Source organism: Zingiber officinale, chromosome 1A (genome assembly GCF_018446385.1).
Source record: "Zingiber officinale cultivar Zhangliang chromosome 1A, Zo_v1.1, whole genome shotgun sequence".
Classification (NCBI taxonomy): domain Eukaryota; kingdom Viridiplantae; phylum Streptophyta; class Magnoliopsida; order Zingiberales; family Zingiberaceae; genus Zingiber; species Zingiber officinale.
Window position 1 is genome coordinate 26,725,496 of NC_055987.1, and position 23,966 is coordinate 26,749,461.

The following is a 23,966-nucleotide window of genomic DNA, read 5'->3' on the forward strand; positions in this document are numbered from 1 at the left end:
TCTAGCTAAAAACAACTCATTTCAATAAAAAAAAAAAATTAAGTCAGAAATACTAGATATTCTATTTGAGACTCTAAACACTGCCATATGATCTAAACCATCAAGCAGTTTTTAATTAAATATACAAGGAATTATTTATGTTTCTGTATTTTCTCATACATTTTAACAACTTGAATCATGATGCACCACGAGGAATACACAAGGGATTGTATTTAAGTAAAAGATGTTGATAAAACTGTTGTATTATAAACATGTGATGACGATAGAGAGACACTGTTGATTACAGATTTGCCGATGAGTAGGAAAGAACTAGAGCCTTCATTGTGTATTGCCTTCAGTTTTGATCCTTGCATGATGCTAGACCAGATGTGTAAAAAAGGAAGAACCGTTTGTCACAAAATCGTAATTCAACTCACCAATTTTTGCAGTTTTTTGCCTGGAAAATACCAACAAAACATCTACTAATTACTTGAGGAAAACCATTAATGGCCATTAATTTCTTAAGAAAACAACTATTTGGAATTTGTTTTTCAGAGCTCTATAGAGAAGTACCACATTTGATCATCCAACATAGATTCTGTCAGACCAAAAGCCCGAAGCTCCCCCACGGTGTGGTGCACTAGGAGGCTGTATCTGTAATTCAAGGTTTTATCCAAAATTAGAACACAACAATAAGGATACAGATGAGAATAACCAACATATTAGTGGATCGGAAGTTTCACATGCCAATCATATGATTATCCGCAATGTAGGACTCTGTTATCACTAGGATCAATGTGGAAATCACAGGATAACATTCAACCAAAAAAAAAAGGAAGAATCAGCATGATCATTGAGAAATTCCTATGACTGTTTTTGAAGTAGCCCTCTTTTCATGGATGGCCGAATGGATTTTTATATAAATTAAATTTCAATGTAGTCGAGCAACATATGGATTTCCATTTATAGACAATAATTCAGCTATGAAACTATTCCAGTAAAAAAAAAAAAGAAAGCAACGCAATTTAGTTTGCACCGGGAATTTTCTTTTTTTTTTTTTTTTTTGCCCTTAAGCACGTCAATGAGCAGAAAACTAGCACTAAATGAAAGAAATCGACGCCAGTGTATGAAAACATTTGCCAAGACCATTTGCAAGTTAGTAGGATGATGTAGCAAATTATGCACTGTTTGATGAAAGAAACAGTCTCTAATGCTCATTAACTTGGTCAATTGTAAGAACATTACAGATCGTTGATATAATGACTAGAAAAGAAACAGCTGAATAGTGGTAACATAGGGAAATGCCGACCTTAAGTAGATCAAAATACATTGAATCAGCTTCATTTTGGCACAAGAATAAAGTTAGGTACTACGGAAGTGCAAAGAGATAAAGATGTTCTACAAACAAACAGCAGAATGATACAATTATAAGTTTGAATAGAAATCTTCAAATTTAAATTGCTGACTTGAGCAAATATTGGATAAGAAAGTAATGACTTAGAATTGGCAAGTGTGGATTTGGATTCAGATGGAGTGCAGAAACAATTTGATTTTCAACAAGAAAAAAAATCCATGTTCGAATTCATCTGTCAATGTAAGCCTCTTATTGGTAACTAGTTAAGAAGATGGTTATCAAAAAGAGATGTTTTTTAGGTGACTTGAGTTTAGACTTTGTAACATGCAAAATGAACATTTCCATGGATCATGCCAGTTTTTCATCAAAAGAAGAGCAGAAGTAAGACCATTTCAATTATTTGACTGTCATTCTCAATATAATTGGTACATATTACTTTCCAATTTGTTACTAGTTCAATTCTACAGAATGAAAACAAACCAAATAAGAAACTCTGATTGATTGGTATATTTATGCATATGTTCCTCAAGAGATTTAGCAATCAACAGTTTTGGATGGCAACAAAAATTCGAGCCTTTTCTACTGGAATTTTGCACAGGCATGCAATGAAATGAGATTGGATGCATACATGGCCACCAAAGTGTGAATAATTATGTGCTAAGTCTAATGCTCATGGAAGTCCCTAGTATAAATCAAATTTCTAAACTGAATCAAAGAATATTTATAAACACAGCAACATGCTTTCTGGGCTTCCAAATAATTGAGTTGAGAAAAGGAACAAAATCCCAACCTGTGTCAATTAAAAATTAACTGTATAGGCTCATGTAAAGCTTTCCAAAGCTTCTGGTAAGAATACTAACAGCACACGCCAATTGTCAAGTTTATCAGAGCATTAAATACTGATGATAGATTGTTGAAAAAGATTGTTTGTTGGATCAATAAAGAATGCAGAGATTCTAGATAATATGGGTAAGCAGTACATGAATTACTTGCCTTCATCCTAAGCAAAATAAGTCATTCCAGCCACTAAAACAACTGGAATACCAACATGGACGTGTGGGTTACTATAAAAATATTTTAAGAAATAAAATAATATCTGAGGGCAATTAAGTTTACTATAATAGATGATAAAATGAGAGAAAATAAGATGGTGATTTGAATATGTTCAAAGGGCATGTAGCAGATTTTCTAGTTAAGGAGTTGAACTAATTAGTGTGGAAGGTATAAGGTATGAAATAAAAAAATCTTGAATAGAGATAAATGGAGGATAATATTCTTAAAACTGACACCAAATAGTTGGCATAGGTAAAACTTTATGATGATGAGCACAAAAAAACTATTACCCGTGCAAAAAAACTTATGATTGATAAACAAATTAGTTAAGCAATGGGTAATAAGATTGGACATGGCAAGGAGGAAATATTTGAAAATAAAAATTAATGAGGGAAAAATAATAAAAAGGTTGATTCTCATACAAATCAGTACCTGCCCCCACTACCAGTTTGCATGACTAGCAATCCTCCATTGTCAAAATTGTTAAGCCCCTCAAACTGCTCGACTGTCCACTTGTACCATCTCATTAGAAACACTCTCAATGTCAGACCATGTGAAACAATTACCAAGTTCACATTTGGCGATCTTGCACCTGGTGGCTGAAAGCGGCCAATGTCAATATCTGTCTTCAGGGTTTCCCTAAAGCCTGTAGCAGTAATACTGCATAAATACGAAGCTATGTAACTTAGAGAAATAGGTTATTTGTGATAGACATATCTCAACTTATTCTCTTAATCAAAAGGATTCAATCAGGCAGACCATGTACCTGTAATTCGGTCATAGACATCTGCAGCTGATTCACCATCAGGAAACCGATAGAAAAAACGACCATAACGGCGACGGACTTCTTTTTCAATTCGCATTTTCTCCCTATCCTGAAAGTTTCCTATCCCACAGAGATAGAGAGTAAGAAGACACTAAAATCAGACCAGTCAAATAAAATAATCTTTTAAATTCGGCTTGGTTCATAATGCTACTTTAACCAGCTCTCTCGAGCATTCTGATCTATTTTAGGCAGCCTGTTCATGCTCTATTGTTATTACAAAAAAAAAAAATGAGGAAGCTTAGTTGAAATCATTCATACAACTCCATTAGGATTCATGTACTGCTAATTCAGGGAGCTGTAATGATCCTACTGAATCAACAAATTGCAGTTAAGGAAAACTAATTATCAGGAGGAAACTAAGAGGTCCTAATGTCATTTGAATACAAATGACATAAAGTAGATATATGTTGATATGGTGAATATGGGAAGCCTCCATGTGTTCCCAAGGGTCAAGCAGTATGCTTAGGTGGAGGTCAAAAGTCAAGGCAAGTCAACAAAGTGAAGATCCGTTTGGGTAGTTCCTTGAATCCTGATTGGACACTCTTCACCTCTCCTCGTTCGGGATCGCACCAGCAGGAGGCTCCCCACCTCTTCCCAATCAGGTGACCAACTAGACTCATCGAACCAACCAGATGCTCTTCACCTCAGTCGGGATCGCACATATCAGAGCCTCCTCGCCTCTTTCCGATCAGGTCATACTAACCGGGTTGCTCTCTGCCTTTCCACGATCGTCCACATCGGCCGATCGCTCGCACCGACCAACCACTTTGACCGGCGCCTTTTGCCCATGCCCGATCGAGTGTGCTCCCTTATTCCCATATGATCAAGCCGACCAAAGATGCACCCTTTGGGGTCGGGCATGCTTTGTCCATTTCCATTTAGCCCTGGTAATCCGACGTTCTTCTCCTTAACATGCCCCTCTCACCACAACCCAAGGGCATCATGGGTCGGCCTGTTATGGAGAACGGCGCATGTACTGACAAGGTATGTGAATTGTCAGGGCACGTGGGATATCATATCCCGTATCTTGATCGACATGATACTAGTGGATACGATGGGACACCCTCCTTAATACAGTATGATACACGTCCCATCCATAGTTAATACACTGTTAATATACATAAGAAAGAGATATTCGACGGTAGTATTATAAAAAGGGTCCACAAAGGTATGCAATAATCCTTAATGAGACTAGTATTCATCTTCTTCATTTTTCTCCCATCTTCCAATAGAAACTAACTTGAGCGTCGGAGTGGCAACGCTAGGGCACCCCTGACGCCATTCTAACTCGCCTTTTCTTTCTTTGCTAATCCTCAGGTTTCGGTTATTCTCCTGTGAACTTCCCCCCATTGGAGCTCTAGCGATTTCTGTCAACATAACTTCCAGTTCACCGGTGGCTCGCTCTTCGAGGATCTCGGCGTAAGATCAAATTGGCGTCGTCTATGGGAACATATACTTGAACTTAGATACTCAGATAGATGACACCAGAAAACCCACCACCATGACCATAACACAACAACTTCAAAAGAATTGTAGCTGTCGCGGTGCGAGGAGTATTAGAGTAGCAACAAGTGACATGGCAACAACTGTAGATAGCGGACCATCATCCCTCATGGATACCTTCTGCCTTGATTGAATACCTTTAAGTCCCTCGACAAAGACAAACACGACCAATCGAAGTACTTCAGGCTCCAACCATCAATCCCATTGGAGAATCCGTGCGGAGTGAACACTCTGTGGAATCTTCAACCAGAGAACCACCGCCTTGAGATCCCGCTCGGGGCAAAGCACTGATTACCAATGGGTCATGAAATCCTAAGGGTGTGTTTGGTTGAGGGTTATTGTTGATAAACTTGGTTATCTATTCAAGGTTATCAACAAAAATCTTATTTGGTTTAGGTAATCGGCAATTCCTGAGTCATGATGCATGCCTGACACATCAGCAATTTGGGCATACAACCTAGAATCAGAAAACCACCGAGAAGTGAGGTTTTTCTTGATTCCGGGGTTGAGGAAATTTTTTAACCAAAATTACCCTCTAATATTTACCCTATGAGACAAAAATAACCCAACAGATTTATCAAATCTCAATCTTACCAAACCCGACTCGCAGAAAACCCTAGCACTGCTTTCCTCCCTCTCGCGACGATTCTTCCTTCCCATGGCGATCTCTTGGGGATCCTCCCTCTTGCGACGATCTCGTTGTGTTCCCCACTCTTGCGAGGGCTTCTCCACTCGCGAAGAATCCTAGCGGCTTTCACCACTCAGAAGGCATCCCACGCGCAAATAGTCCTCACTCGCCTTTCTGGAAAAGGTATGTTCTTAAACCCTATTAATACGTTCCTTAGACCGATCCAGTCATCAGACACTTGTGGGGAGTAGCAATTACTCTGATTTGTAAGAAACCTGATATATATGAATTTGGATTCTCATATGCGATCTTCTTAACTTTGTCAAACATCTGCCCTCAACAAACCTTGCATTAAACTATCATTATCAACTCTTATTTGTCTCAACTTGGAATAACAACAATGCTAAAACAAAACGAACTAATTTTCGCTCTAGTACGCAGCTTTTGTTCTCTAGCAATTGCATGAAACAATCTTTCAAAACCAATTAGAACTTTAATATTTCCATTATTTCTGTTTATTTTGTTTTGAACCTATAATAAATTTTAGTGGTTTTTATGTTCCAAGTACAAGTAAAAGGCACAATTCAGATTGTGAGATCATTTATACACCACAAATAGTTAGTTTAAAATATGATCCATTTGATTAAATTCTGTTCAAAGCAAATAGTTAGTTTAAAATATGATCCATTTGATTAAATTCTGTTCACCGCAAATAGTTAGTTTGATCTATGATCCATTTTTGATATGCTAATGTGGTTGATTCATCCTCAATCTTGTGCATTCTTTTGTCTCTCTATTTGATGTGCTATTCAGATACAACGATGGCAATTGATCCTTCACTTTGTTTATCTCATTGTTACAAACTTCAAAATTTTGTTCTTTCATGTGGTATGTCATAGGGTTCCCTTTGATGGACAGTGTTCAATATATTGTTGATGCCCTAACTTCAAAATCTTTTATGTAGTTGCGCTTCAGTGTGGAACATTTTACAGCATTCTTGGGTACACTATCTGAACTTCTACCATCTCACCCATTGCTTCATGGTTGAAGAGAGTTGGAGCTTTTGTTACGGTCATCTTTGCTCGAGTTGGAAATCTTTGCTTGAGTTGGAATGGTACTCGACGATCATTTTAGTGAGTTTTGTGGAGCCATAAACTAGCGCAGGCTTGGAGGATGTTGAGAGGATGACACTAACTTGCTGTTGCATGTTTTATTTGTTATATAGACAATTTGAGTTGACTCAGATTATATTATTTTTGGTGATAATTTGTTATAAGCCACTTATGCACTAAATTCTTGGTGATATTTTCGTGAGGCTTTTTCTGTGAATAAATGCACAATAGTTTAGAATTGGTACAAGAGCTGGCTTAGAGATAGTGAAATATGGTGTCTCACGTTGCGGAATGCATTCGGCAACAACTCCTGGAAATGCTTGAGAAAAGCCTCCCATTGTTCTAAAATAATAAATAATAATAATAAATAATAATTATAATGATACTAATAATTTTATATTAGTATTAATAATTTATTTTATTAGTTATAAAAATGTTTAACCAGGGGTAATACAATAAATATAAAACTAAGGTATACACTAAAACCTCCAAACAAATAAGTTTTTGTTACATTAGCTAGGATTGAACCAAACAACATTATATTGTATTCCCCATAACCTTGATTATGTGATTACCTAGTAATCACATAACCAAGGTTATACATGATGACTTGAATCAAACGCACCCTAATGGTCTGTTTGGGAGGAGGTGAGGAAAGGGGAAGGAAGGGAAAATAAAGGGAAGGGAAACTTTGAACCTTGTTTGGGAAGGAGTGAGGGAAGGAAAGGAAAGGTAAGGGTAAGCTTTAACCTTCATTACCCATGAAAAGAGAGATTTTCTTACACCCCGAATTGGGATGTAAGGAAGGGGAAGGTAAAATAAAAGATTTTTTATTCCAATTTTATCCTTGTTCTTAATAGTTTAAGAAATTTTCTAATTTCTAATTTTGCTATGTTACCGGAGTCTAATTTCCTCGCCTTCTTCATAGCTCGCTTGCTGCCAGATCATAAGAGGAGGGGATTCGACACGTCTTCTAACTGAATTGAAGGGAGAAACCAATTTTGCCGTCAAAATTTAAGAGGATATCTACTATTTTTTAATTTTGCCATCAAAATTTAATAATTTTTTAAAGAATAGGAATTCTCGTTATCGGCGTTATCTTTCAAATTTTTTTATTTAAGATTTCTAAAATCATTATTTTCATTATTTCTCATTTAATTACTTGATTATAGGTAATTCATTGTTTTGTTATGAATAGTATAAAAATATTAATTTTTTATTAAAAAAACTAATTTAAATGATACTATAAAAATTAATTTTATCATTAAAAATATCTAATTTATATTTATAAAATAAATATTAATATTATGAAAAATGTCTAATTTAAAAGTAAGGATATTTTTGTAACTTTATCTATTTAACCTTCATTCTCCTTCCTTTCCTCCCAAACAAAGTAACCCATGTTACGTTAATGAACCTTCCCTCCCTCCCAAACAAGGAGAGGTTAAATACTTTACTTCCTCTCACTTCCCCTTCCGTGAATCTTCCCTCACTCCATCCAAACAGAGGGTAAAGGTTCTCCCTTCTCCAAATTTTTAAGCATCAATGATTGGGGAGTACAATGGTGCTATGGACCTAGAAGACCACTTGTGCAAATTTGAAAATGCGGCATCATTACATCAATATTCCGATAGCGTCAAATGCTGAGTGTTTCTAACTACACTATCGGGTTCGGCACAAAGATGGTTTAACCGACTCCCGACGTACTCTGTTCGATCATTCTAAGACTTCCAGATTGTATTTTTGCACCATTTTGCTAGGCCGGAGGTATCATAAGACTCTGCTCAATTTATTTTCTCTCAAGCAGACGCCCAAGGAGAATTTAAAAGATTATATTTAATGATTCAATCGGGTGACTCAAGATGTCCCTTCGGTGACTTCCGAAATATTGATGAGTGTCTTTTCTCAAGGTCTATTAGAGGGGTATTTCTTCAGATCCTTGGTGAAAAAACCCCGTCAAACTTTGATGATCTACTTGACCGATCGGTCAAGTATGTGAATATGAGGAAGGACATCAGCGCTCCCTCCATTCATTCCAAGCGCAAAGCGCTTCCACTGCCTTTGCAGAATAAGGAGTCATGTCCAACTTATCACCAGTCGACGAGTCATAGAGGAGAAAGAGCAATTCAAGCAATAGAAGTTGCTCCTCATCCGACACATGGGTCAGTGGCTTCCCAAAATGATGGGTTGTTTCTGCGCCTACCATCAGACAAGAGGACATGCAACCCAAGAATGTTATAACTATGTTGAATAACTTCGACGAGAGGTCGACGCTTATTAAACTGAAGCCCCCCCCCCCTTCCCAATGCTCCTCTCCCCGAGCTACCCGCCGTGATGATGAAGCTTATCGATTCGACAAGCGCGACCCCCAACGAGAAGCCAATCAAGAAAGAAACAAAGCTAAAACAAAAATCCCTCCTAAAGGAAAGGTTGGTATGATCTCCGAAGGCCGCACATATGGAGATTCTAATCGTGCCCGAAAGACTCATAGTCGACGATTGGAAAACTACGAGGTTGGCACCAGTCGAAGAAGAAGATCTGGCCCTTCTATAAGCTTTGGGCCTAAGGACTTAGAAGGAGTAAAAGCACCTCAAAAAGATGCCTTGGTAATTCACACTCTGATAGCTAATTATAATGTGAAAAGGGTTTTTATGAATACATGTAGCTCGCTCAACATTATATTAAAAAAAAGCTTTGGATAAGATGCAAGTTGATGATGAGGAACTCCAGCCCATAACCACCCCCTTGTTTGGGTTAACCGAACACAAAGTGCAGCCACTTGGCCAGATAAATCTTTCACTAACTCTTGGGGAGGAACCTTTGGAGAGGACCTGACGAACACCTTTTATCGTAGTAGATACCACTTCTGCTTACAACGTTATCTTGGGAAGGTCAGTGCTAAATGCTTTCCAAGCGGTAATCTCTACATTCTATCAAAAGATAAAGTTTTCGGTAAATGACCGAGTTAGGGAAGTCAAAGAAGATCAGTCTAGAACATATTATGTTGATATTGTTAGAACGGATACTCACAAAGCCCAACGAACTGATGAAACATTACAAGTTTCCCATGATGTGCATGTGGCCCGACAGGTGGAAGGAAAAGAAGCAATATTAGACTGACTGTTAGAAAGACAAGAGGAAATCCAAATTCATCTCTAACGGGAGAATGGGACCACCCGAATCTCTGCCCATCTTCATCCATAACTTAAGCAAAGATTCGTGACTTGTCTCTCCAAAAATCATGATATTTTCGCCTAGTCGGTAAAGGAAATCATTGGCGTCTCCCCAACCCTGATGACGCATCACCTCAACGTTCTCCCCGATGCACGACCGGTCAAGCAAAGAAAGAGGCACTTTAGAGCTGATCGAGATAAGATAATTCGAGCGGAGTCAATAAACTCTTTGAGGCCGATCACATTCGAGAGGTGCAATTCCCAACTTGGCTCGCCAACGTGGTCTTGGTGTCAAGCCCAGAGGAAATGACGAGTTTGCATAGATTTTCGGGATCTTAACAAATCTTATCCGAAGGATTGTTATCTCTTTCCTCGCATTGACCAGCTGGTGGACTCCACTTCAGGATGTAAGCTTATCTATATGTTGGACGCCTATCAAGGCTATCATCAAGTTTCTTTGGCCCCTGAAGATCAAGAAAAGGTTAGTTTCATTACCTTTGACAGAACTTTCTGTTATAATATTATGTTGTTCGAACTAAAAAATGTAGGGGCTACTTACCAACGGTTGATGGATCGGGTGTTTAAGCACCGGATCGGTAGGATCATCGAAGTTTATGTTGATGATATTTTAATCAAGACCGGATGGGCTGAAGATTTAATCATGGATATTGAAGAAACCTGTAGTACCTTGAGGCGGTACGGGCTCAAGCTAAACCCAAGTGCCTCTTTGGTGTTGTGATGTCCGAGCGGGGATTAAAGTCAACCCAGAAAAAGTTCAAGCCTTGCAGAATATGTCTCCTCCGCATAATCTTCAGGAAGCACAAAGGCTAGTCGGTCGTATCACGCTCGTTTCATCTCTCGGTCGGCCGACCGAAGCACCTTTCTTCAAGATACTTCGTAAAACTTCCAATTTTGAATGAGATAACAGTTGTGATAAAGCCTTCACTAAGTTCAAAGAATATTTATCACATCTATCGCGTCTCTCTAAGCCATTGCTGGAGAAAGATTATAGTTATATGTGTCAGCTGTCGATCAAGCAATCAACTTGGTCCTTATACAGGGAGAGGATAATATTCAACACCCTATTTATTTTTCCAGTCATTTATTAAAGGATGTAGAAACAGATACACTACCTTAGAAAAATTGACCTTCGGGTTAGTTTTGACGGCTCAGCGGCTAAGGTCTTATTTTTTATTTCACTCAATTACCATCCTCACCAACAGCACTTTGAGGTAGGTATTAATTAATCTAGAGGCTTCAGACAAACTAATTAAATGGGCAACGACGCTAAGTAAATACAATATCTAGTATCAGCCCCAAACAACCATCAAAGCTCAAGGCTTAGCGGATTTCATGACTAAAACATCTAGTTTCGACTCAGATGAGACTTGAAAAATTTATGTAGATGGATCCTCTACTCGACAAAGTAGTGGAGTCAAAGTACTGTTGATATGTCCTCAAGAGGATGTGTTGCAATTGTCAATTTGACTCAATTTTTGGGCCTCTAATAAGGAAGCCGAGTATGAAGCCCTTCTTGACGGTCTTCAAGCAGCCAAACAAGTCGGCTCCTCTCGGGTCATCATTCACTCAGATTCCCAATTGGCCTCTCTAGAAGGGAGCTTCAAGATAAAAAAATGGTCGATTGAAACATTATGCTGAGGCCTTCTCCCGACTAAAAGCAAATTCTTAGGAAGTAGTCCACTAGAAGATTCCTCGGTCAGATAATCTAAAGGCTGATGAGCTAGCCAAAATGGCATGTGCATTGGCTACCTGGTGACTACCTAGACCTTGGATGATTCGGTTTCACAGACCTTATTCATTGCTCATCAAGATGAGCCTACTGACTCGAGGATGCCCCTCGTCTCTTTGCTTCAACAAGAAACTTTACCCGCCGACCCAAAACAAGCTAAACTACTTAAAAGGAGGGTCGGTTGGTTTACTCTTATCGGTGATAATCTATATAAGCGAGCTTTCTCATGCCCTCTTCTTAAGTGCCTCAGTCCCGATGATACTGATTATGCCATGAGGAAAATTCATGAAGACATATACGAAAATCATGTGGGGGTCGGACATTCGGCAGGAAGGTTTTATTGGCCGACTACTTTTGTCCAACTTTACAAACTGATGCTGCTAAATTTGTCACCACCTGCATTCATTACCAAAAGCATCAACATCTCTCCCACCATCCGATCGAGCTCCTCAAGACCTCAATTGTCTCATATCCCTTCGATCGGGGATGAATATAGTATGACCCTTTCCGATCAGGCTTCAATAGAAAAATTACTCCTGGTTGCTATTTTTATTTCTTCAAATGGGTAGAAGCAGAGGCCCTAACTCGGATCACTGAAGGAGCTATGATGAAATTCTTATGGCAGCATATTGATTCAACATCCTTTACAAGCTTGTCTCCGACAATAGTCGGTAATTCCAAGGTCGCAAGCTCAGAGAATAGTGTGAAGGGTTGGGCATTCAGCAAGTTTTCACATCAATAGTCTACCCACAAAGCAATGGGCAAGCTGAAGTAGTCAAGTGAGAGCTTATTTGCGGGCTCAAGATTAAGGTCGATCATGTAAGGGGTAATTGGACCAAAGAGCTGCCAAGCATTCTATGGGTCTATCGAACAACACCTAGAGAAAGTACTAGCCAGACGCCTTTTCACTTGGTCTACAGAGGAGAAATTGTTGTCTTGGTCGAAGTTGGTAAAGAATCCACTACGCGAAGCACCTATGATCAAGACAATGTTGATTGTCGACCGCCGACTCCTTAACTTTGACCTCATCACTGAAATCAGAGAGAGAACTGCCGCTCAGCTCATGGCCTACTGACAAAGGATGCGACAAACCTATAACAAGAAAGTCATCCCTTGAGTCTTCCAAGTCGGCGATCTTGTCTGAAGAAAAATTAAGTCGGTCGAAGATGTCAACAAGCTGAAACCGCAATAGGGAGGACCTATCGGATCATTTGCAAGTTGAGCTCAGGGGCTTATTATCTTCAAGCTCTTAAAGGGGAGGAGCTTAATCGTTCGTGGAGCACCAACTACTTCCAACCCTATAGGCCGAGTGAGTTAGAGTATCCTACATGTACTATTTTGATATACTCCGAATGTTATGTACATAATCTTTTTGCAATGAAAAGCTCAGACTGATCAGTGCTCCATCTCCAAATTAATAAATCACCCTCCCCGATCGCGAGCTAGCAGAAAATCCCCCGATCTCGAATCAGTGGCGTCCATCAGCAACTGTCCTCTTAAGGGCTCACCCTCCCCGATCAGGAGCTAGCAGAAAATGCCCCTGATCTCGGATCAGTGGCATCCATCAACAAATGTCCTTGTAAGGGCTTACCTTCCCTGATCGGGAGCTAGTAGAAAATCCCCTGATCTTGGATTAGTGGCATCCATCAGCAAATGTCCTCTTAAGGGCTCACCCTCCCCGATTGGGAGCTATCATAAATTCCCCTAATCTCATATCAGTAGCGTCCATCAGCAAATGTCCTTGTAAGGGCTCACCCTTTCCAATCGGGAGCTAGCAGAAAATTCCCCTAATCTCGGATCAGTGACGTTCATTGGTAAATGTCCTCTTAAGGGCTCACTTTCTCCCAGTAGTGAGCTAGAGGCAAACATCCTTTTAAGGGCATAAAATTTACAAGGATTTCTCAATCGGGATCCTTTATCGAATCACCGATCGGACGAGAAGAAAACGTCCTTTAAAGGGCACCAAATTTCTAGGGCTTTCTCGAGTCAGGAATCTCCAACGATTCACCGATCGGGTCTCCACCGAATTTTCAGTCGAAAGATTTTAATGACTTTTTAGTCGAGTCTCTAACAAATGCTTAGTTGGAGTTGGGCTCCTAAAGATTTTTCCTACAAAATTCTAAGGATTTTTCGGTCAAAACTTATCCTCCGACTCCTTAGAAGAGCTCCCCGATTGGGATTCTCTCATAACCCCTCATTTGGATTCACACAACGAACTTGATCGGGTTAGCACCCCTAGAAGAAAGAGATATTCGGCGGTAGTATTATAAAAACCATGGACGGAGGTATGCAATAATCCTTAATGAGATTACTATTCACCCTCTTCATTTTTCTCTCCATCTTCCCGCCGAAACTAACTTGAGCATCAGAGTGGCACCGTCGGGGCCCCACGACCCCATTCTAACTCTCCTTTTCTCTCTTTAGTCATCCTCAGGTTTCGGTTATTCTCTTGTGAACTTCCCCCATTGGAGCTCCAACGATTTCAATAAACATAACTTCCAATTCACCGGTGGCTTGTTCTTAGAGGGTCTAGGCATAGTGCAAAGTTTTTATCATGTATTTTTCTTCATTAGCCTGTATGTTTCTTGTCCAAGAAAAATGTTTTACTTCTGATTTGTATTGATTTGCAGAATTCTGCAATGACCTGATCCTGGATTGCTAGGAATTCTCAATACCAACTTAGAGAAAACAAATGAAAATAACAAAGGATAAAAATAAGACTACTCCCCACTTACTATACTAACATAAAAAAGAGTAAATAAAGTAGAAACGAAACCTAAAATGAAAAGCTAATTCATCAAAATCTGCTGATCTAAGCATCGATAATGATGTTAATTGTCTTCAATTGGCTATAGATAATCAGTTAATCACTACCCAAAAACACCAATTCAAGAGAAACATATCAAGATGGACTGCGCAAAATAGATTAAAGAATTGGAATAAAAAGAAGGCGTTGGAAAACGTACCGAAATCTTGCTCTCGAAGACGCGGTTCCTCCCTGACCCCTGCGACCCTCGAGCGCTCAAAGGCCTTTCCTAGGCCACGGAGGGTATCGCGCGCCCTTCGGTAGGGCGATACGTAAAAATAGACCTTCCAGTCCTCGTCATCATCGCCGGCAATGAGGTCGCGGATCCGGAGACCGCATCTTTCGGCATCGCGCCAGCCCTTGGCAGTGAGCCCAATCCTGGGATCTGGGATGCGGGTGTAGGCGCTCTCGTCGATGTTTCCCTCGCTCTGTCCGTGGCGTAAGAGAATGATACGGCGAGGACGGGGGAAGAACGCCGCTTGCGAGCGCTCCGGGAACAAGCACTCTGCGCCGTGTGGCGGTGGGGCAAAGCGGGGGCTGAGACGACCGAGAGTGTCTTCGCAGCAACGGACTCGAGAGCGGGAGGCGGGGAGGGGCAGCGAGACCATTACTGCTGGCTGCTGGTTATCCCTTCCGATTCCGAGCGTGTGGCGGTTGTTCCCCGTTCTCGAAATCGAGTTTATGCAATAAGATGAATTTTATTTTAACTTTAAATTTAATTTAAATCGTCAGCTAGTTCGTCAAAAGGTTGCTTTCTTCCTCTGATTAGACACAATTTTTATACGCATTTTCTCTTTCGTAATTACAATTTGACACTTCAAATTTTGTACTTTTACTCTCTTTTATTTTTATAAACTTTTTTCTATAATTTATGAATTAACAATATTACAAATAGACACTTAAAATTTATAAATTGTGCAACCTATTAATTGTTAATATTATAAATTGGATAAAAATTAAAATTAATTGTCATTTTTTTTAAAAGGATATTTTTTAAAAAAAATCAATATGTTTCTTATTTTAAATTTATTTTTATATGAATGTTGTTGTGTAGAATCATTTTAATTTAATTAAAATTATCCAATATATAGAGTATTGTTTTAAATTTTAAATTGAATTTATAAAATTAAAGTAATCTTAATAAATTTAAATGATTTTAATTAAATTATTAAAAAAACATTTTAATATAAAGTAGTAGTTATTTTCCAAACTGTTAAAACTGGCGGCGACGGCTGTATAAATCGAAGAGCTATTTTACTATTTTAGTAATAGGTATCATTCATTAATTAATTTTGATGATATTTAAAATAAATTTATATTAATATTTCTTCTTTTCTAATGTAAAAATAATTTTAAAGTTTATTAATAGTTTTCATAAATATATTAAAATTCAACTGTAATGTATTACTTAAAATTTTTCTGATTAATTAATGAGTAATCTAGACTTCAAGACTTTTATATTATTTAAAAAAATCTCATTAATTAATCAAGAATCTATAATTCGAGATTCAGTTGCGGCATATTATTTAGAACTTATCTTATTAATTAATTATAAATCTAAGGTTCTCTTTAGTCTCACATCTTAAAATTAACAATACTGTTAGCAAAAAAAATTGAGCCAACAATGTTAGAAAGTATATTTTTTTAATTTTTTTTCCTAATATCAAATATGATATTAAATTAATTATTTATAAGAAAAAGTCTGTTACAATAGCTTAACTTGCTACTGGGATTCTCAAATGTCATCATAGCATTGTTATGGGTTTGACATACTTTTACCTAATTTATAGTTAGTCTTTTGACTAAGATTAAATATAGTATTTGTTTTTATCAATTTAATATCTAATATAAAGAATTAAATTAATTTTTTATGGAGAGTCTGTTATCTGTTGTAAGTTCATGTATCTTGCACATGCAACTAGGAGCGGTTACTCCATCTTAATTTTTTATAAATATCTCTAGAGATATATAAAATTATAAAAATATTATAATCTTGTTCTAAAAAATAAAAATTATATTTAAAAAATAAAATTATTTTCTATAAATTAATTATCACTCAAATTGTTCCTTGCATTGCTCCATCTTACATAAGGGATTTAACTCACCAAATACATGTGCACGATCGCCAATATAAAAAAAACACTCCTAAAAACTTTTGATTAAAAAATTAAAACGCCGCTCCGCTCCAAATTAAAGAGAAATATTAATTGGGCGGTTTTTTCCAAATAATAAATTAAATGGGTACCTCTCTTTATTCTGAAATTACTTTTTTATTCAATATTATTATGGAAGCTGTATAATTATTACAAGTTATAGAAGTTAGTAGCTGGAAGTACAAATATACTATTAACACAAATGACAAAGTGGTAGCAAAAAGATAGAATTTTTTATCCCAGTAGTTTTATATGGTCAGTCTCATGATAATATATAATAGAGTACTAGTAAACGATGGAGAAATAAAAGAATAGTAGAAGAGGTATTTTTATCAACTTTTTAATGAAGATTTAGATAATCAATTTAACTTAGGTAATTAAGTAGTTCAAATAAACATAGAAATTTAAATTTTATCATGGAATTCAAATATTAGAAGTATAACAAGTTTTAAATAAGATGTACAATAAAAAAATCATTAGACCAGATGATATTCCGATAGAGGTATGGAAGTGCCTAGGGAAACAAGTTATTGAATGACTTATAAAATTATTTAATATGGTATTGAAAATGAAAAAATATATTATCAATGGAAGATAAGTACTCTATTTCCCTTATATAAGAACAATGGAGACATACTAAATTGTACAAACTATGGAGGTATTAAACTAATGAATCATACTATGAAACTTTGAAAAAAAAAAGTAATAGAAAGAGATTAAGGAATGAGACTACAGTGACCGAAAATCAATTTAGATTCATGTCTGGAAGGTCGACAATAGAAGTTATACATTTTGTTAGACAATCAATTGAAAAATATCAGGAGCAAAAATAAGATCTACACATGGTATTCATTGACTTAGAAAAAGCTTATAAAAAGAGTTCCAAGAGAAATTATATGAAGAATTCTAGAAAAGGGAGGTGTTAGCGTAACATATATTAAACTAATTAAGAATATATATAAGGATGTAACTGTTAGTGCAGTTATCACCAATGATTAAATTCAAGTTTTGATGAATGCCAAATGGATTAAAGTTAGGTGTTATATTTGTCTAACCTTTTTATCGAGTGTGTAGGAATTAACGGGTCTAGAGGATATAACACCAAACTGAATCCCAATTAAATCTAAGGATTTTATAACTGGCATGAAGTTCAAATAGGTCAAAGAATGCCCCAATATCTTGTGAAAAATCCAATTGGGTCTGCAGGACCTGATAACTGGCCAAAGTCCAATTGGGTCTGCAGACCTGACAACTAGTGGGAAGACCTGGTGGGTCAAAAGCCAAGTCAATTGATTGTAAATGGTAAGTGAGGTAAGTCACTAGAGGAGAGAGATCCACTAATTAGGACGAGTCCCGGGGGGACTATAGGCACGGTGTAGCTTAGAGACATTTAGGAAGTTTAAGCTGAAACCATGACTAGATCTTGGTCTTGGGAAAACATAATTTAAGTCATAAATTGATTATATTTTTGATGTGTTAACTCTGTTTTACATGGTAATTTTTATTGCTTGGAATAACATATTTTGCAAGGAATCAAAGTTACAATGTGGCTGAAAAAGCGGGTCTCCAAGTGTCAGGACTGTGTCTAAGCGCTCGGATGTTCGGGCTCCCGGAGATGGTCCAGGTGCTTGGGAACGGGCCGAATGGGCGACTGGCGAAGCTGAGGTAGCACATGCAGATTGGCCATCATACGTCACATTCCGAGCATCTAGACTGGTTCATGTGCCTAGACCGATCCAGCGCTTGAAGAAGGATAAACTTTCAGAGATAATTTCACTAATGAGCCACCACATCAACAACCCAGGCACCCGGGGGTGGTCCGAGCGCCCGGAGGAGGATAAGTCAGCGACGGATCAGACCCTGTTGGAGGCACCTGGGGGTGGTCTAGGCGCTCGAAAAATAACCTATAAAAAGGCCTTCAACCAGAGGCTTCTACACATCATTCGCTATAACTTTTGTTTTTATGCACTGCTTCGAGAAGGCTCTAGTGATACTGAAAGGCTACTCTGACAACCTATGATCAAGCTTCTACTTTTTATATATTGTCGGTATACTTTTATATACTCGCATTGTACTTAAACTCTGTAATCTCTTCAATCAAATAGTGATTCCCCAACAAAAATACTCATCGAGTGCGGGTCTTGGAGTAGTCAAAGGCTCCGAACCAAGTAAAAGACTTGTGTTAGCAATTGTTCTTCTTTCCTTCTTTTATTTTCCATAGCGTATTCTCGTGATTCTAGAAAATGTGATGAATATTATTCAACCCCCCCCCCCCCCCCTCTAGCATCTTTTCAATTTTACAAGTAATATCAGAGCGAGGTCGCTCTGAATTGGTAAAACCACTAATCAAGCAAGATTTTTTTAAAAAAAATTATATATTATTTTTTATTAAAAAAATATTCTTACGCCTTTTTTCTGATTTTATATTTTTATTTTTTCACCATTAGTCAAAATTAATGTAATCACTTCTTTTGATAAATTTATTATTATTATTATTATTATTATGTTATTTTATTTTATTTTATTTTATTTTTTCTCAATATGAGTGTAACACCACTCAAGCTTTATTTCCTTTCTCACACTATTTACTCCCAAGGTATAGTCACGGAATTCTCGTAAGTTTGTTAATTTTAGAATCAAATGGCCAAGAGTGAAGGTTACAACACTGTGTGTCCACCGCTATTCAACAGAGACAACTTCTCCTACTGGAAGAGGAGAATGAAAGTGTTCCTGAAGATGGATGTCTAGCAATGGTTCTGCATTTGACAAGGATACATGACTCTAAAGGACAACAATAACATGATCATCCTTACAGACAATTGAAACATGGAGATGAAAAAGAATGTGCAAACTGAGTTCAAAGCAATAAACCTCATTCAATGTGGACTAGCAAAGAAGGAGCTAAACTAGGTCGAATCGTACAACTACGAAGGAGTTGTGGGACAAGTTGGTAGAACTACACGAGGGCATGACTGACTTAAAGGTAACTATAAAAGATTTACTTTTAAATAATGTGCTTAACATTAAAATGCAGGATGGTGAGATCACAAGTCAACTTCATGCTAGAATAAAGAACATCCTCAACGGTCTTCACATAATCAGGCACCAACTCGAGAATCGTGATGTGATCAAGTATACTTTAAATTCATTCCCTCAAAACGCACTGTGGGCATTTATGGTTAATGCCTATAAATTTTCAAAGAATTTATCTAAACCAATGTTAGATGAATTATTTTATAAACTAAAACTGCACGAACAGGCTAACTCCTGCCAAAAGATCGAGAAAGGTGTTGTATTTTTTTGCAGGTTCTTCAAAGGAGGGAAAAACCAAGTCCAAACTTGAGTCTGAATCTGAGTCTGACCTTGACTCAGATGAAGAAGAGCAACTCGTGAACATGATGAGGAAGATGTTCACCAGAAAGAAAAAGAACTTTAGCAAGAAAGACCTTCAAAAGATGATCAAGCAAAACTCCAACAAGTCAAGTATATGGGTGTAACAGAAAAAGACACTACAAGCACGAATGTCCGAATATCAAAGAAGACAAACCAATGAAATTGAAAAAGAAGAAGACCCTCAAAGCAACTTGGGACTAGTCATTCTCGGAAGGATCGAATAATGATGAACCAAAGCAAAACAATTACCTCACACTGATGACATTTATATCAGAATCTGAAAATGAATTAGATCAAGATGACGAGTCTGGAAACGAGTCAAGTCACGAGTCTGTACTCGTTTCCGAATGTTCCAATGAGGAATACCCAAATCTATCTACTAAGTTTTTTAAAATTATTGTATGCATGAATAGGAAACTATCTAGATATGAAAAAGAAAATGGAACACTCCTTAAGGAAAATAAAAATCTTAAAGAACAAATCAAATCAAACCCAACAATTGAACCAGTTCAATCTAGAAATCTAACACAAGTTCAAAAACTTGAGGAGGTAAATACCAATTTGACAAATGAAGTTGTAAAACTTAGATAATATTTAGAAAAGTTCACAACAAAATCCAAGTATTTAGATATGATACTTGAATCCCAATGAGTTATATACAACAAATCTAGACTCGGATACAAGTCTAGCTCAATAAATAAAACCTTCATCTCATTAATAAGTCAAAATAAAAATCAAACTAAAGCTTGAGTTCCAAAAGCTTGTATAACCCAACAAGTGGGATCAAACCAATATTATATACCCAAAAAATAAAATTCAATATCTAAAAACAAAATGAGATAACCCTAATAACTTAAATCTAAAAATTAACTACAAACTCAAATCTAATAAATCAAATCAAAACTTAAGCTCTAATAAATCAAATCAAAACTTAAGCTATAATCAAATTTACTATAACTACAAAATAAATCAACATAAACCCAAAACTTAACCCAAGTTTAATAATTCAAGGGAGATATCAAACTAGTTGACACCTCCAAAATAACAGTCTACCTAGTTGGGTAACCAGGTCTAGATTAAAAGATAAGTTGACTCTTGTCCAACCTAATACCAGGGTGGGGCAAGATGATAGTACGTTAAAAAACTTAGTCTAGGGAATCAAGTGGGGTAAGGTGTACCCTACTTGGTCTACTTAGTTAAATAGAAATAATCGAAGTTATCTCACCACATCCTAAATTAGTTAGACTAAGGTTTCTCAGAAAGTCAATTAAATGAATAATTTTATTAAAAGACTTTATCTTAGAAATTGGTCGTTGCTTCAATACCCAAGAAGGTCTTTGTGCCTCGCCACTCCTGGACGTCAATTTTTAAAATGTGTATTTAATTGACTTATAGTTAAATTTGAATCTAACAAAAAAATTAAATCATCTTTAAAACTTAACTAATTCATCTCACCAAACTATAGAATACCATGGTTGAATAATTAGATCCGGTGAAATGATTAAGGTAAATTAAAATTTAGGTTAAAAATATTTTAAAAATTCTTTTAAAAATATTTTTAAAAATGTTTTAATATTCTTTAAAAAATTCTTTTAAAAATTATTGAAAAAATATTTTAAAAAATATTTTTAAACTCATTTTAATAATTATTTTAATAATCTTTTAAAAAATATTTTAGAAATCATTTTAAAAAAATATTTTAAAAATCTTTCAAAAATCATTTTATTTTTTTTAAATATTTTAAAAAAATTTTTAATAATTTTTTATAAATTTTTTAATAATTATTTAAAAAAACATTTTAAATATATTTAAAAATTATTTTAAAATCTTTTTAAAATTATTTTAAAATCTTTTTAAAATTATTTTAAAAATCTATTAAAATTGTTTTTAAAATCTTTTAAAAATCATATTAAAATTTATTTTAAAAATTGTTTCAAAAATATTTTTAAATCATTTTTGAAAAATAATTAAAATTTAATCAAATTTAAACTCAAATCTTAGTTAAACTCAATTAAAAAATAATTAATTTAAACTTAAATCTTAATTAAACTCGATTAAACCTTAATTAATTTAAACTTAAAATTTTATTAAATAATTAAACTAAAGTCAATTCATTTAAAATTTAACATAATTTTAACTTTAATAAATAATCTAACCTTGATTAAGAATTATGTTAACATTAATTGAAAATTTAATTTAACTTTAATTAATACCTTAATTTAGTTTAATTTAACCTAATTAAAGCTTTAATCTAACATAATATAATTTAACCCAATCAAATTACTTTATCAATTAACACAATCTATAATCTTATCGAAGTTTAATTGTAACCTTAATTAAAATCTTAACTTTACTCTAACTCATTTTAAATTAAACTTGACTTAACTTTAAAATTTAACTAAAACTTAACTTTAAAATTTTAATTTAAATTAATTAAAACTAAGACCTTAAATTAAGAGAGAGTGTCTACTAAAGGGAGAGGATATGTTTTTATGATTTTCAAATTTTAGACTATTTCCTTAATTATATTTTCTAGAAATTTTCATTTTTCCTAGTGTTTAAAAATTTGTTATGAACTTAGCCTAGGTATTCTGTTTAGTCAGTATGTACCTATAGTTTTTAGGCAGCTAAGATGTCATATTAAGATTAATTTGCTTGTGTATTCAAAAACCTAGAATGATGTGAGATGCATAGGATATTATCTAAACTTCAAATATTTATTTCAGTGTATCGATAAAAGTCTGGGTAAAATATACCAAAATACATTTATCAAGCTAAATAATCCTTCTTAGTGAATAACTAGTCAGATAAACGTATTTAACTTAACTAACTAAGTGAACATTACTATCTTCTGGTAGTTAGTTAGTAATCAAGGGTTAGACATTTAAAGACAAATTTTTAGATAATTATTTTTAAAATAATATTAGATTCAGGGGAGGATATGATTAAAATTATCTTGATTTTTTTAAAGATGTTTTCAGAATTTTTTTCAAAATATTTGTAAACTTTTGAAAATTGTTGTCTTGAAAAACCATTGCTTTAAAACTTACTCATATTAAAAAAATATTTTAAAAATATTTTGAACATTACTTTAAAAATTATTTTTAAAATATTTTATAAAATACTTTAAAATTTTACTTTGAAAAAATACTTTGAAAATGACTTTAAAATTTTACTTTAAAAAATACTTAGAAAACTACTTTCCAAATTACTTTAAAATGACTTTTGAAAATTATTTAGCAAATACTTTAAAAATTATTTTTAAAAATAATTTTAAAATATCTTGCAAAATAGTTAGAAAAATTACTTGAGAAATACTTTCAAAAATCTCTTGAAAATTTTCTTAAAAATATATACCTGATTTTTTTTTAAAAAAAATATTTTAAAAATCTTTGCAACTCTCCTTCAAATAGATCTAAAAATCTTTATTGTTTTTACTAGCTTATTTCTTGTCTTATACTTTTGGTATAACTTATTTGTATGTCCATTTTTTATAAATGTCAAAGAGGGAGGATAAAAATTTAAGATTAGAAAAATCATAAACCAAGACCAATGTTAAGAGAACAAAATAATAATTGAAATTATTTTTTCATACATGCTAGTATTGTTTTTATTCTGGTAAATTTTTCTAACTTTAACCTAGATTGTTATTACATCAAAAAAGGAAAGATTGTTAGTGTAGTAAGCACCAATGGTCAAATTCAAGTTTTAATGAATGATAAATGGATTAAAGTTAGGTGTTATATTTGTCTAACCGCTTTACCGAGTGTGCAGAAATTGACGAGTCTAGAGACCTGACACCAGGTTGAAGTTGTTGGGACCTTGATGTCCGCTAGAGGGGGGTGAATAGCGTCTCGTCGTGTGTTCGTCGGTTGTGTCTTGATGATATGCAGCGGAATACAAAGACAAAAACAACCATTGCTAACACCTAGGGTTTATTTGGTATCCACCTCAAGATGAGGTGACTAATCCAAGGATCCACATGACACGCTCACTCCACTATGAAAACCTCCTTCTCGGTCGCAGTCGGAGGCGGAGAAGCCTCATACAACACTCACACACAACACAACACAAATACAATAAGAGGAAACAAAAATACAACGTAACACACTCCTCTTCTTGCTTACTTGTGCTTGTCGTCGCCTCTTGAATCTTGGAGAAACTCCCCAAGTGCCTTCAAGAACTGGCGTGAGTAGATCGGGGAAGCTCGTTGTGGATCGCTGAAGAACGGCGCAA

The 23,966-nt window shown here is 35.4% G+C and overlaps 1 protein-coding gene across 2 annotated transcripts; it reads right to left on the bottom strand.

Moving 5' to 3' along the window:
• Positions 1-83: 83 nt before the first annotated feature.
• Positions 84-14,856, bottom strand: LOC122021642 (phosphoglycerate mutase-like protein AT74H). 2 transcript variants are annotated; one of them, XM_042579795.1, is made up of 5 exons: positions 14,345-14,856; positions 3,153-3,272; positions 2,819-2,978; positions 553-633; positions 84-436 (listed from the first exon to the last, which is right to left on the bottom strand). In XM_042579795.1, the coding sequence occupies exons 1-5, from the start codon at positions 14,790-14,792 to the stop codon at positions 358-360; spliced, it is 888 nt and encodes a 295-aa protein (XP_042435729.1). In that variant the 5' UTR covers positions 14,793-14,856; the 3' UTR covers positions 84-357. The 2 variants fall into 2 exon arrangements, with proteins under 2 accessions (XP_042435729.1, XP_042435722.1); XM_042579788.1 differs by having other exon boundaries at positions 87-436; positions 2,819-3,032.
• Positions 14,857-23,966: the final 9,110 nt, after the last annotated feature.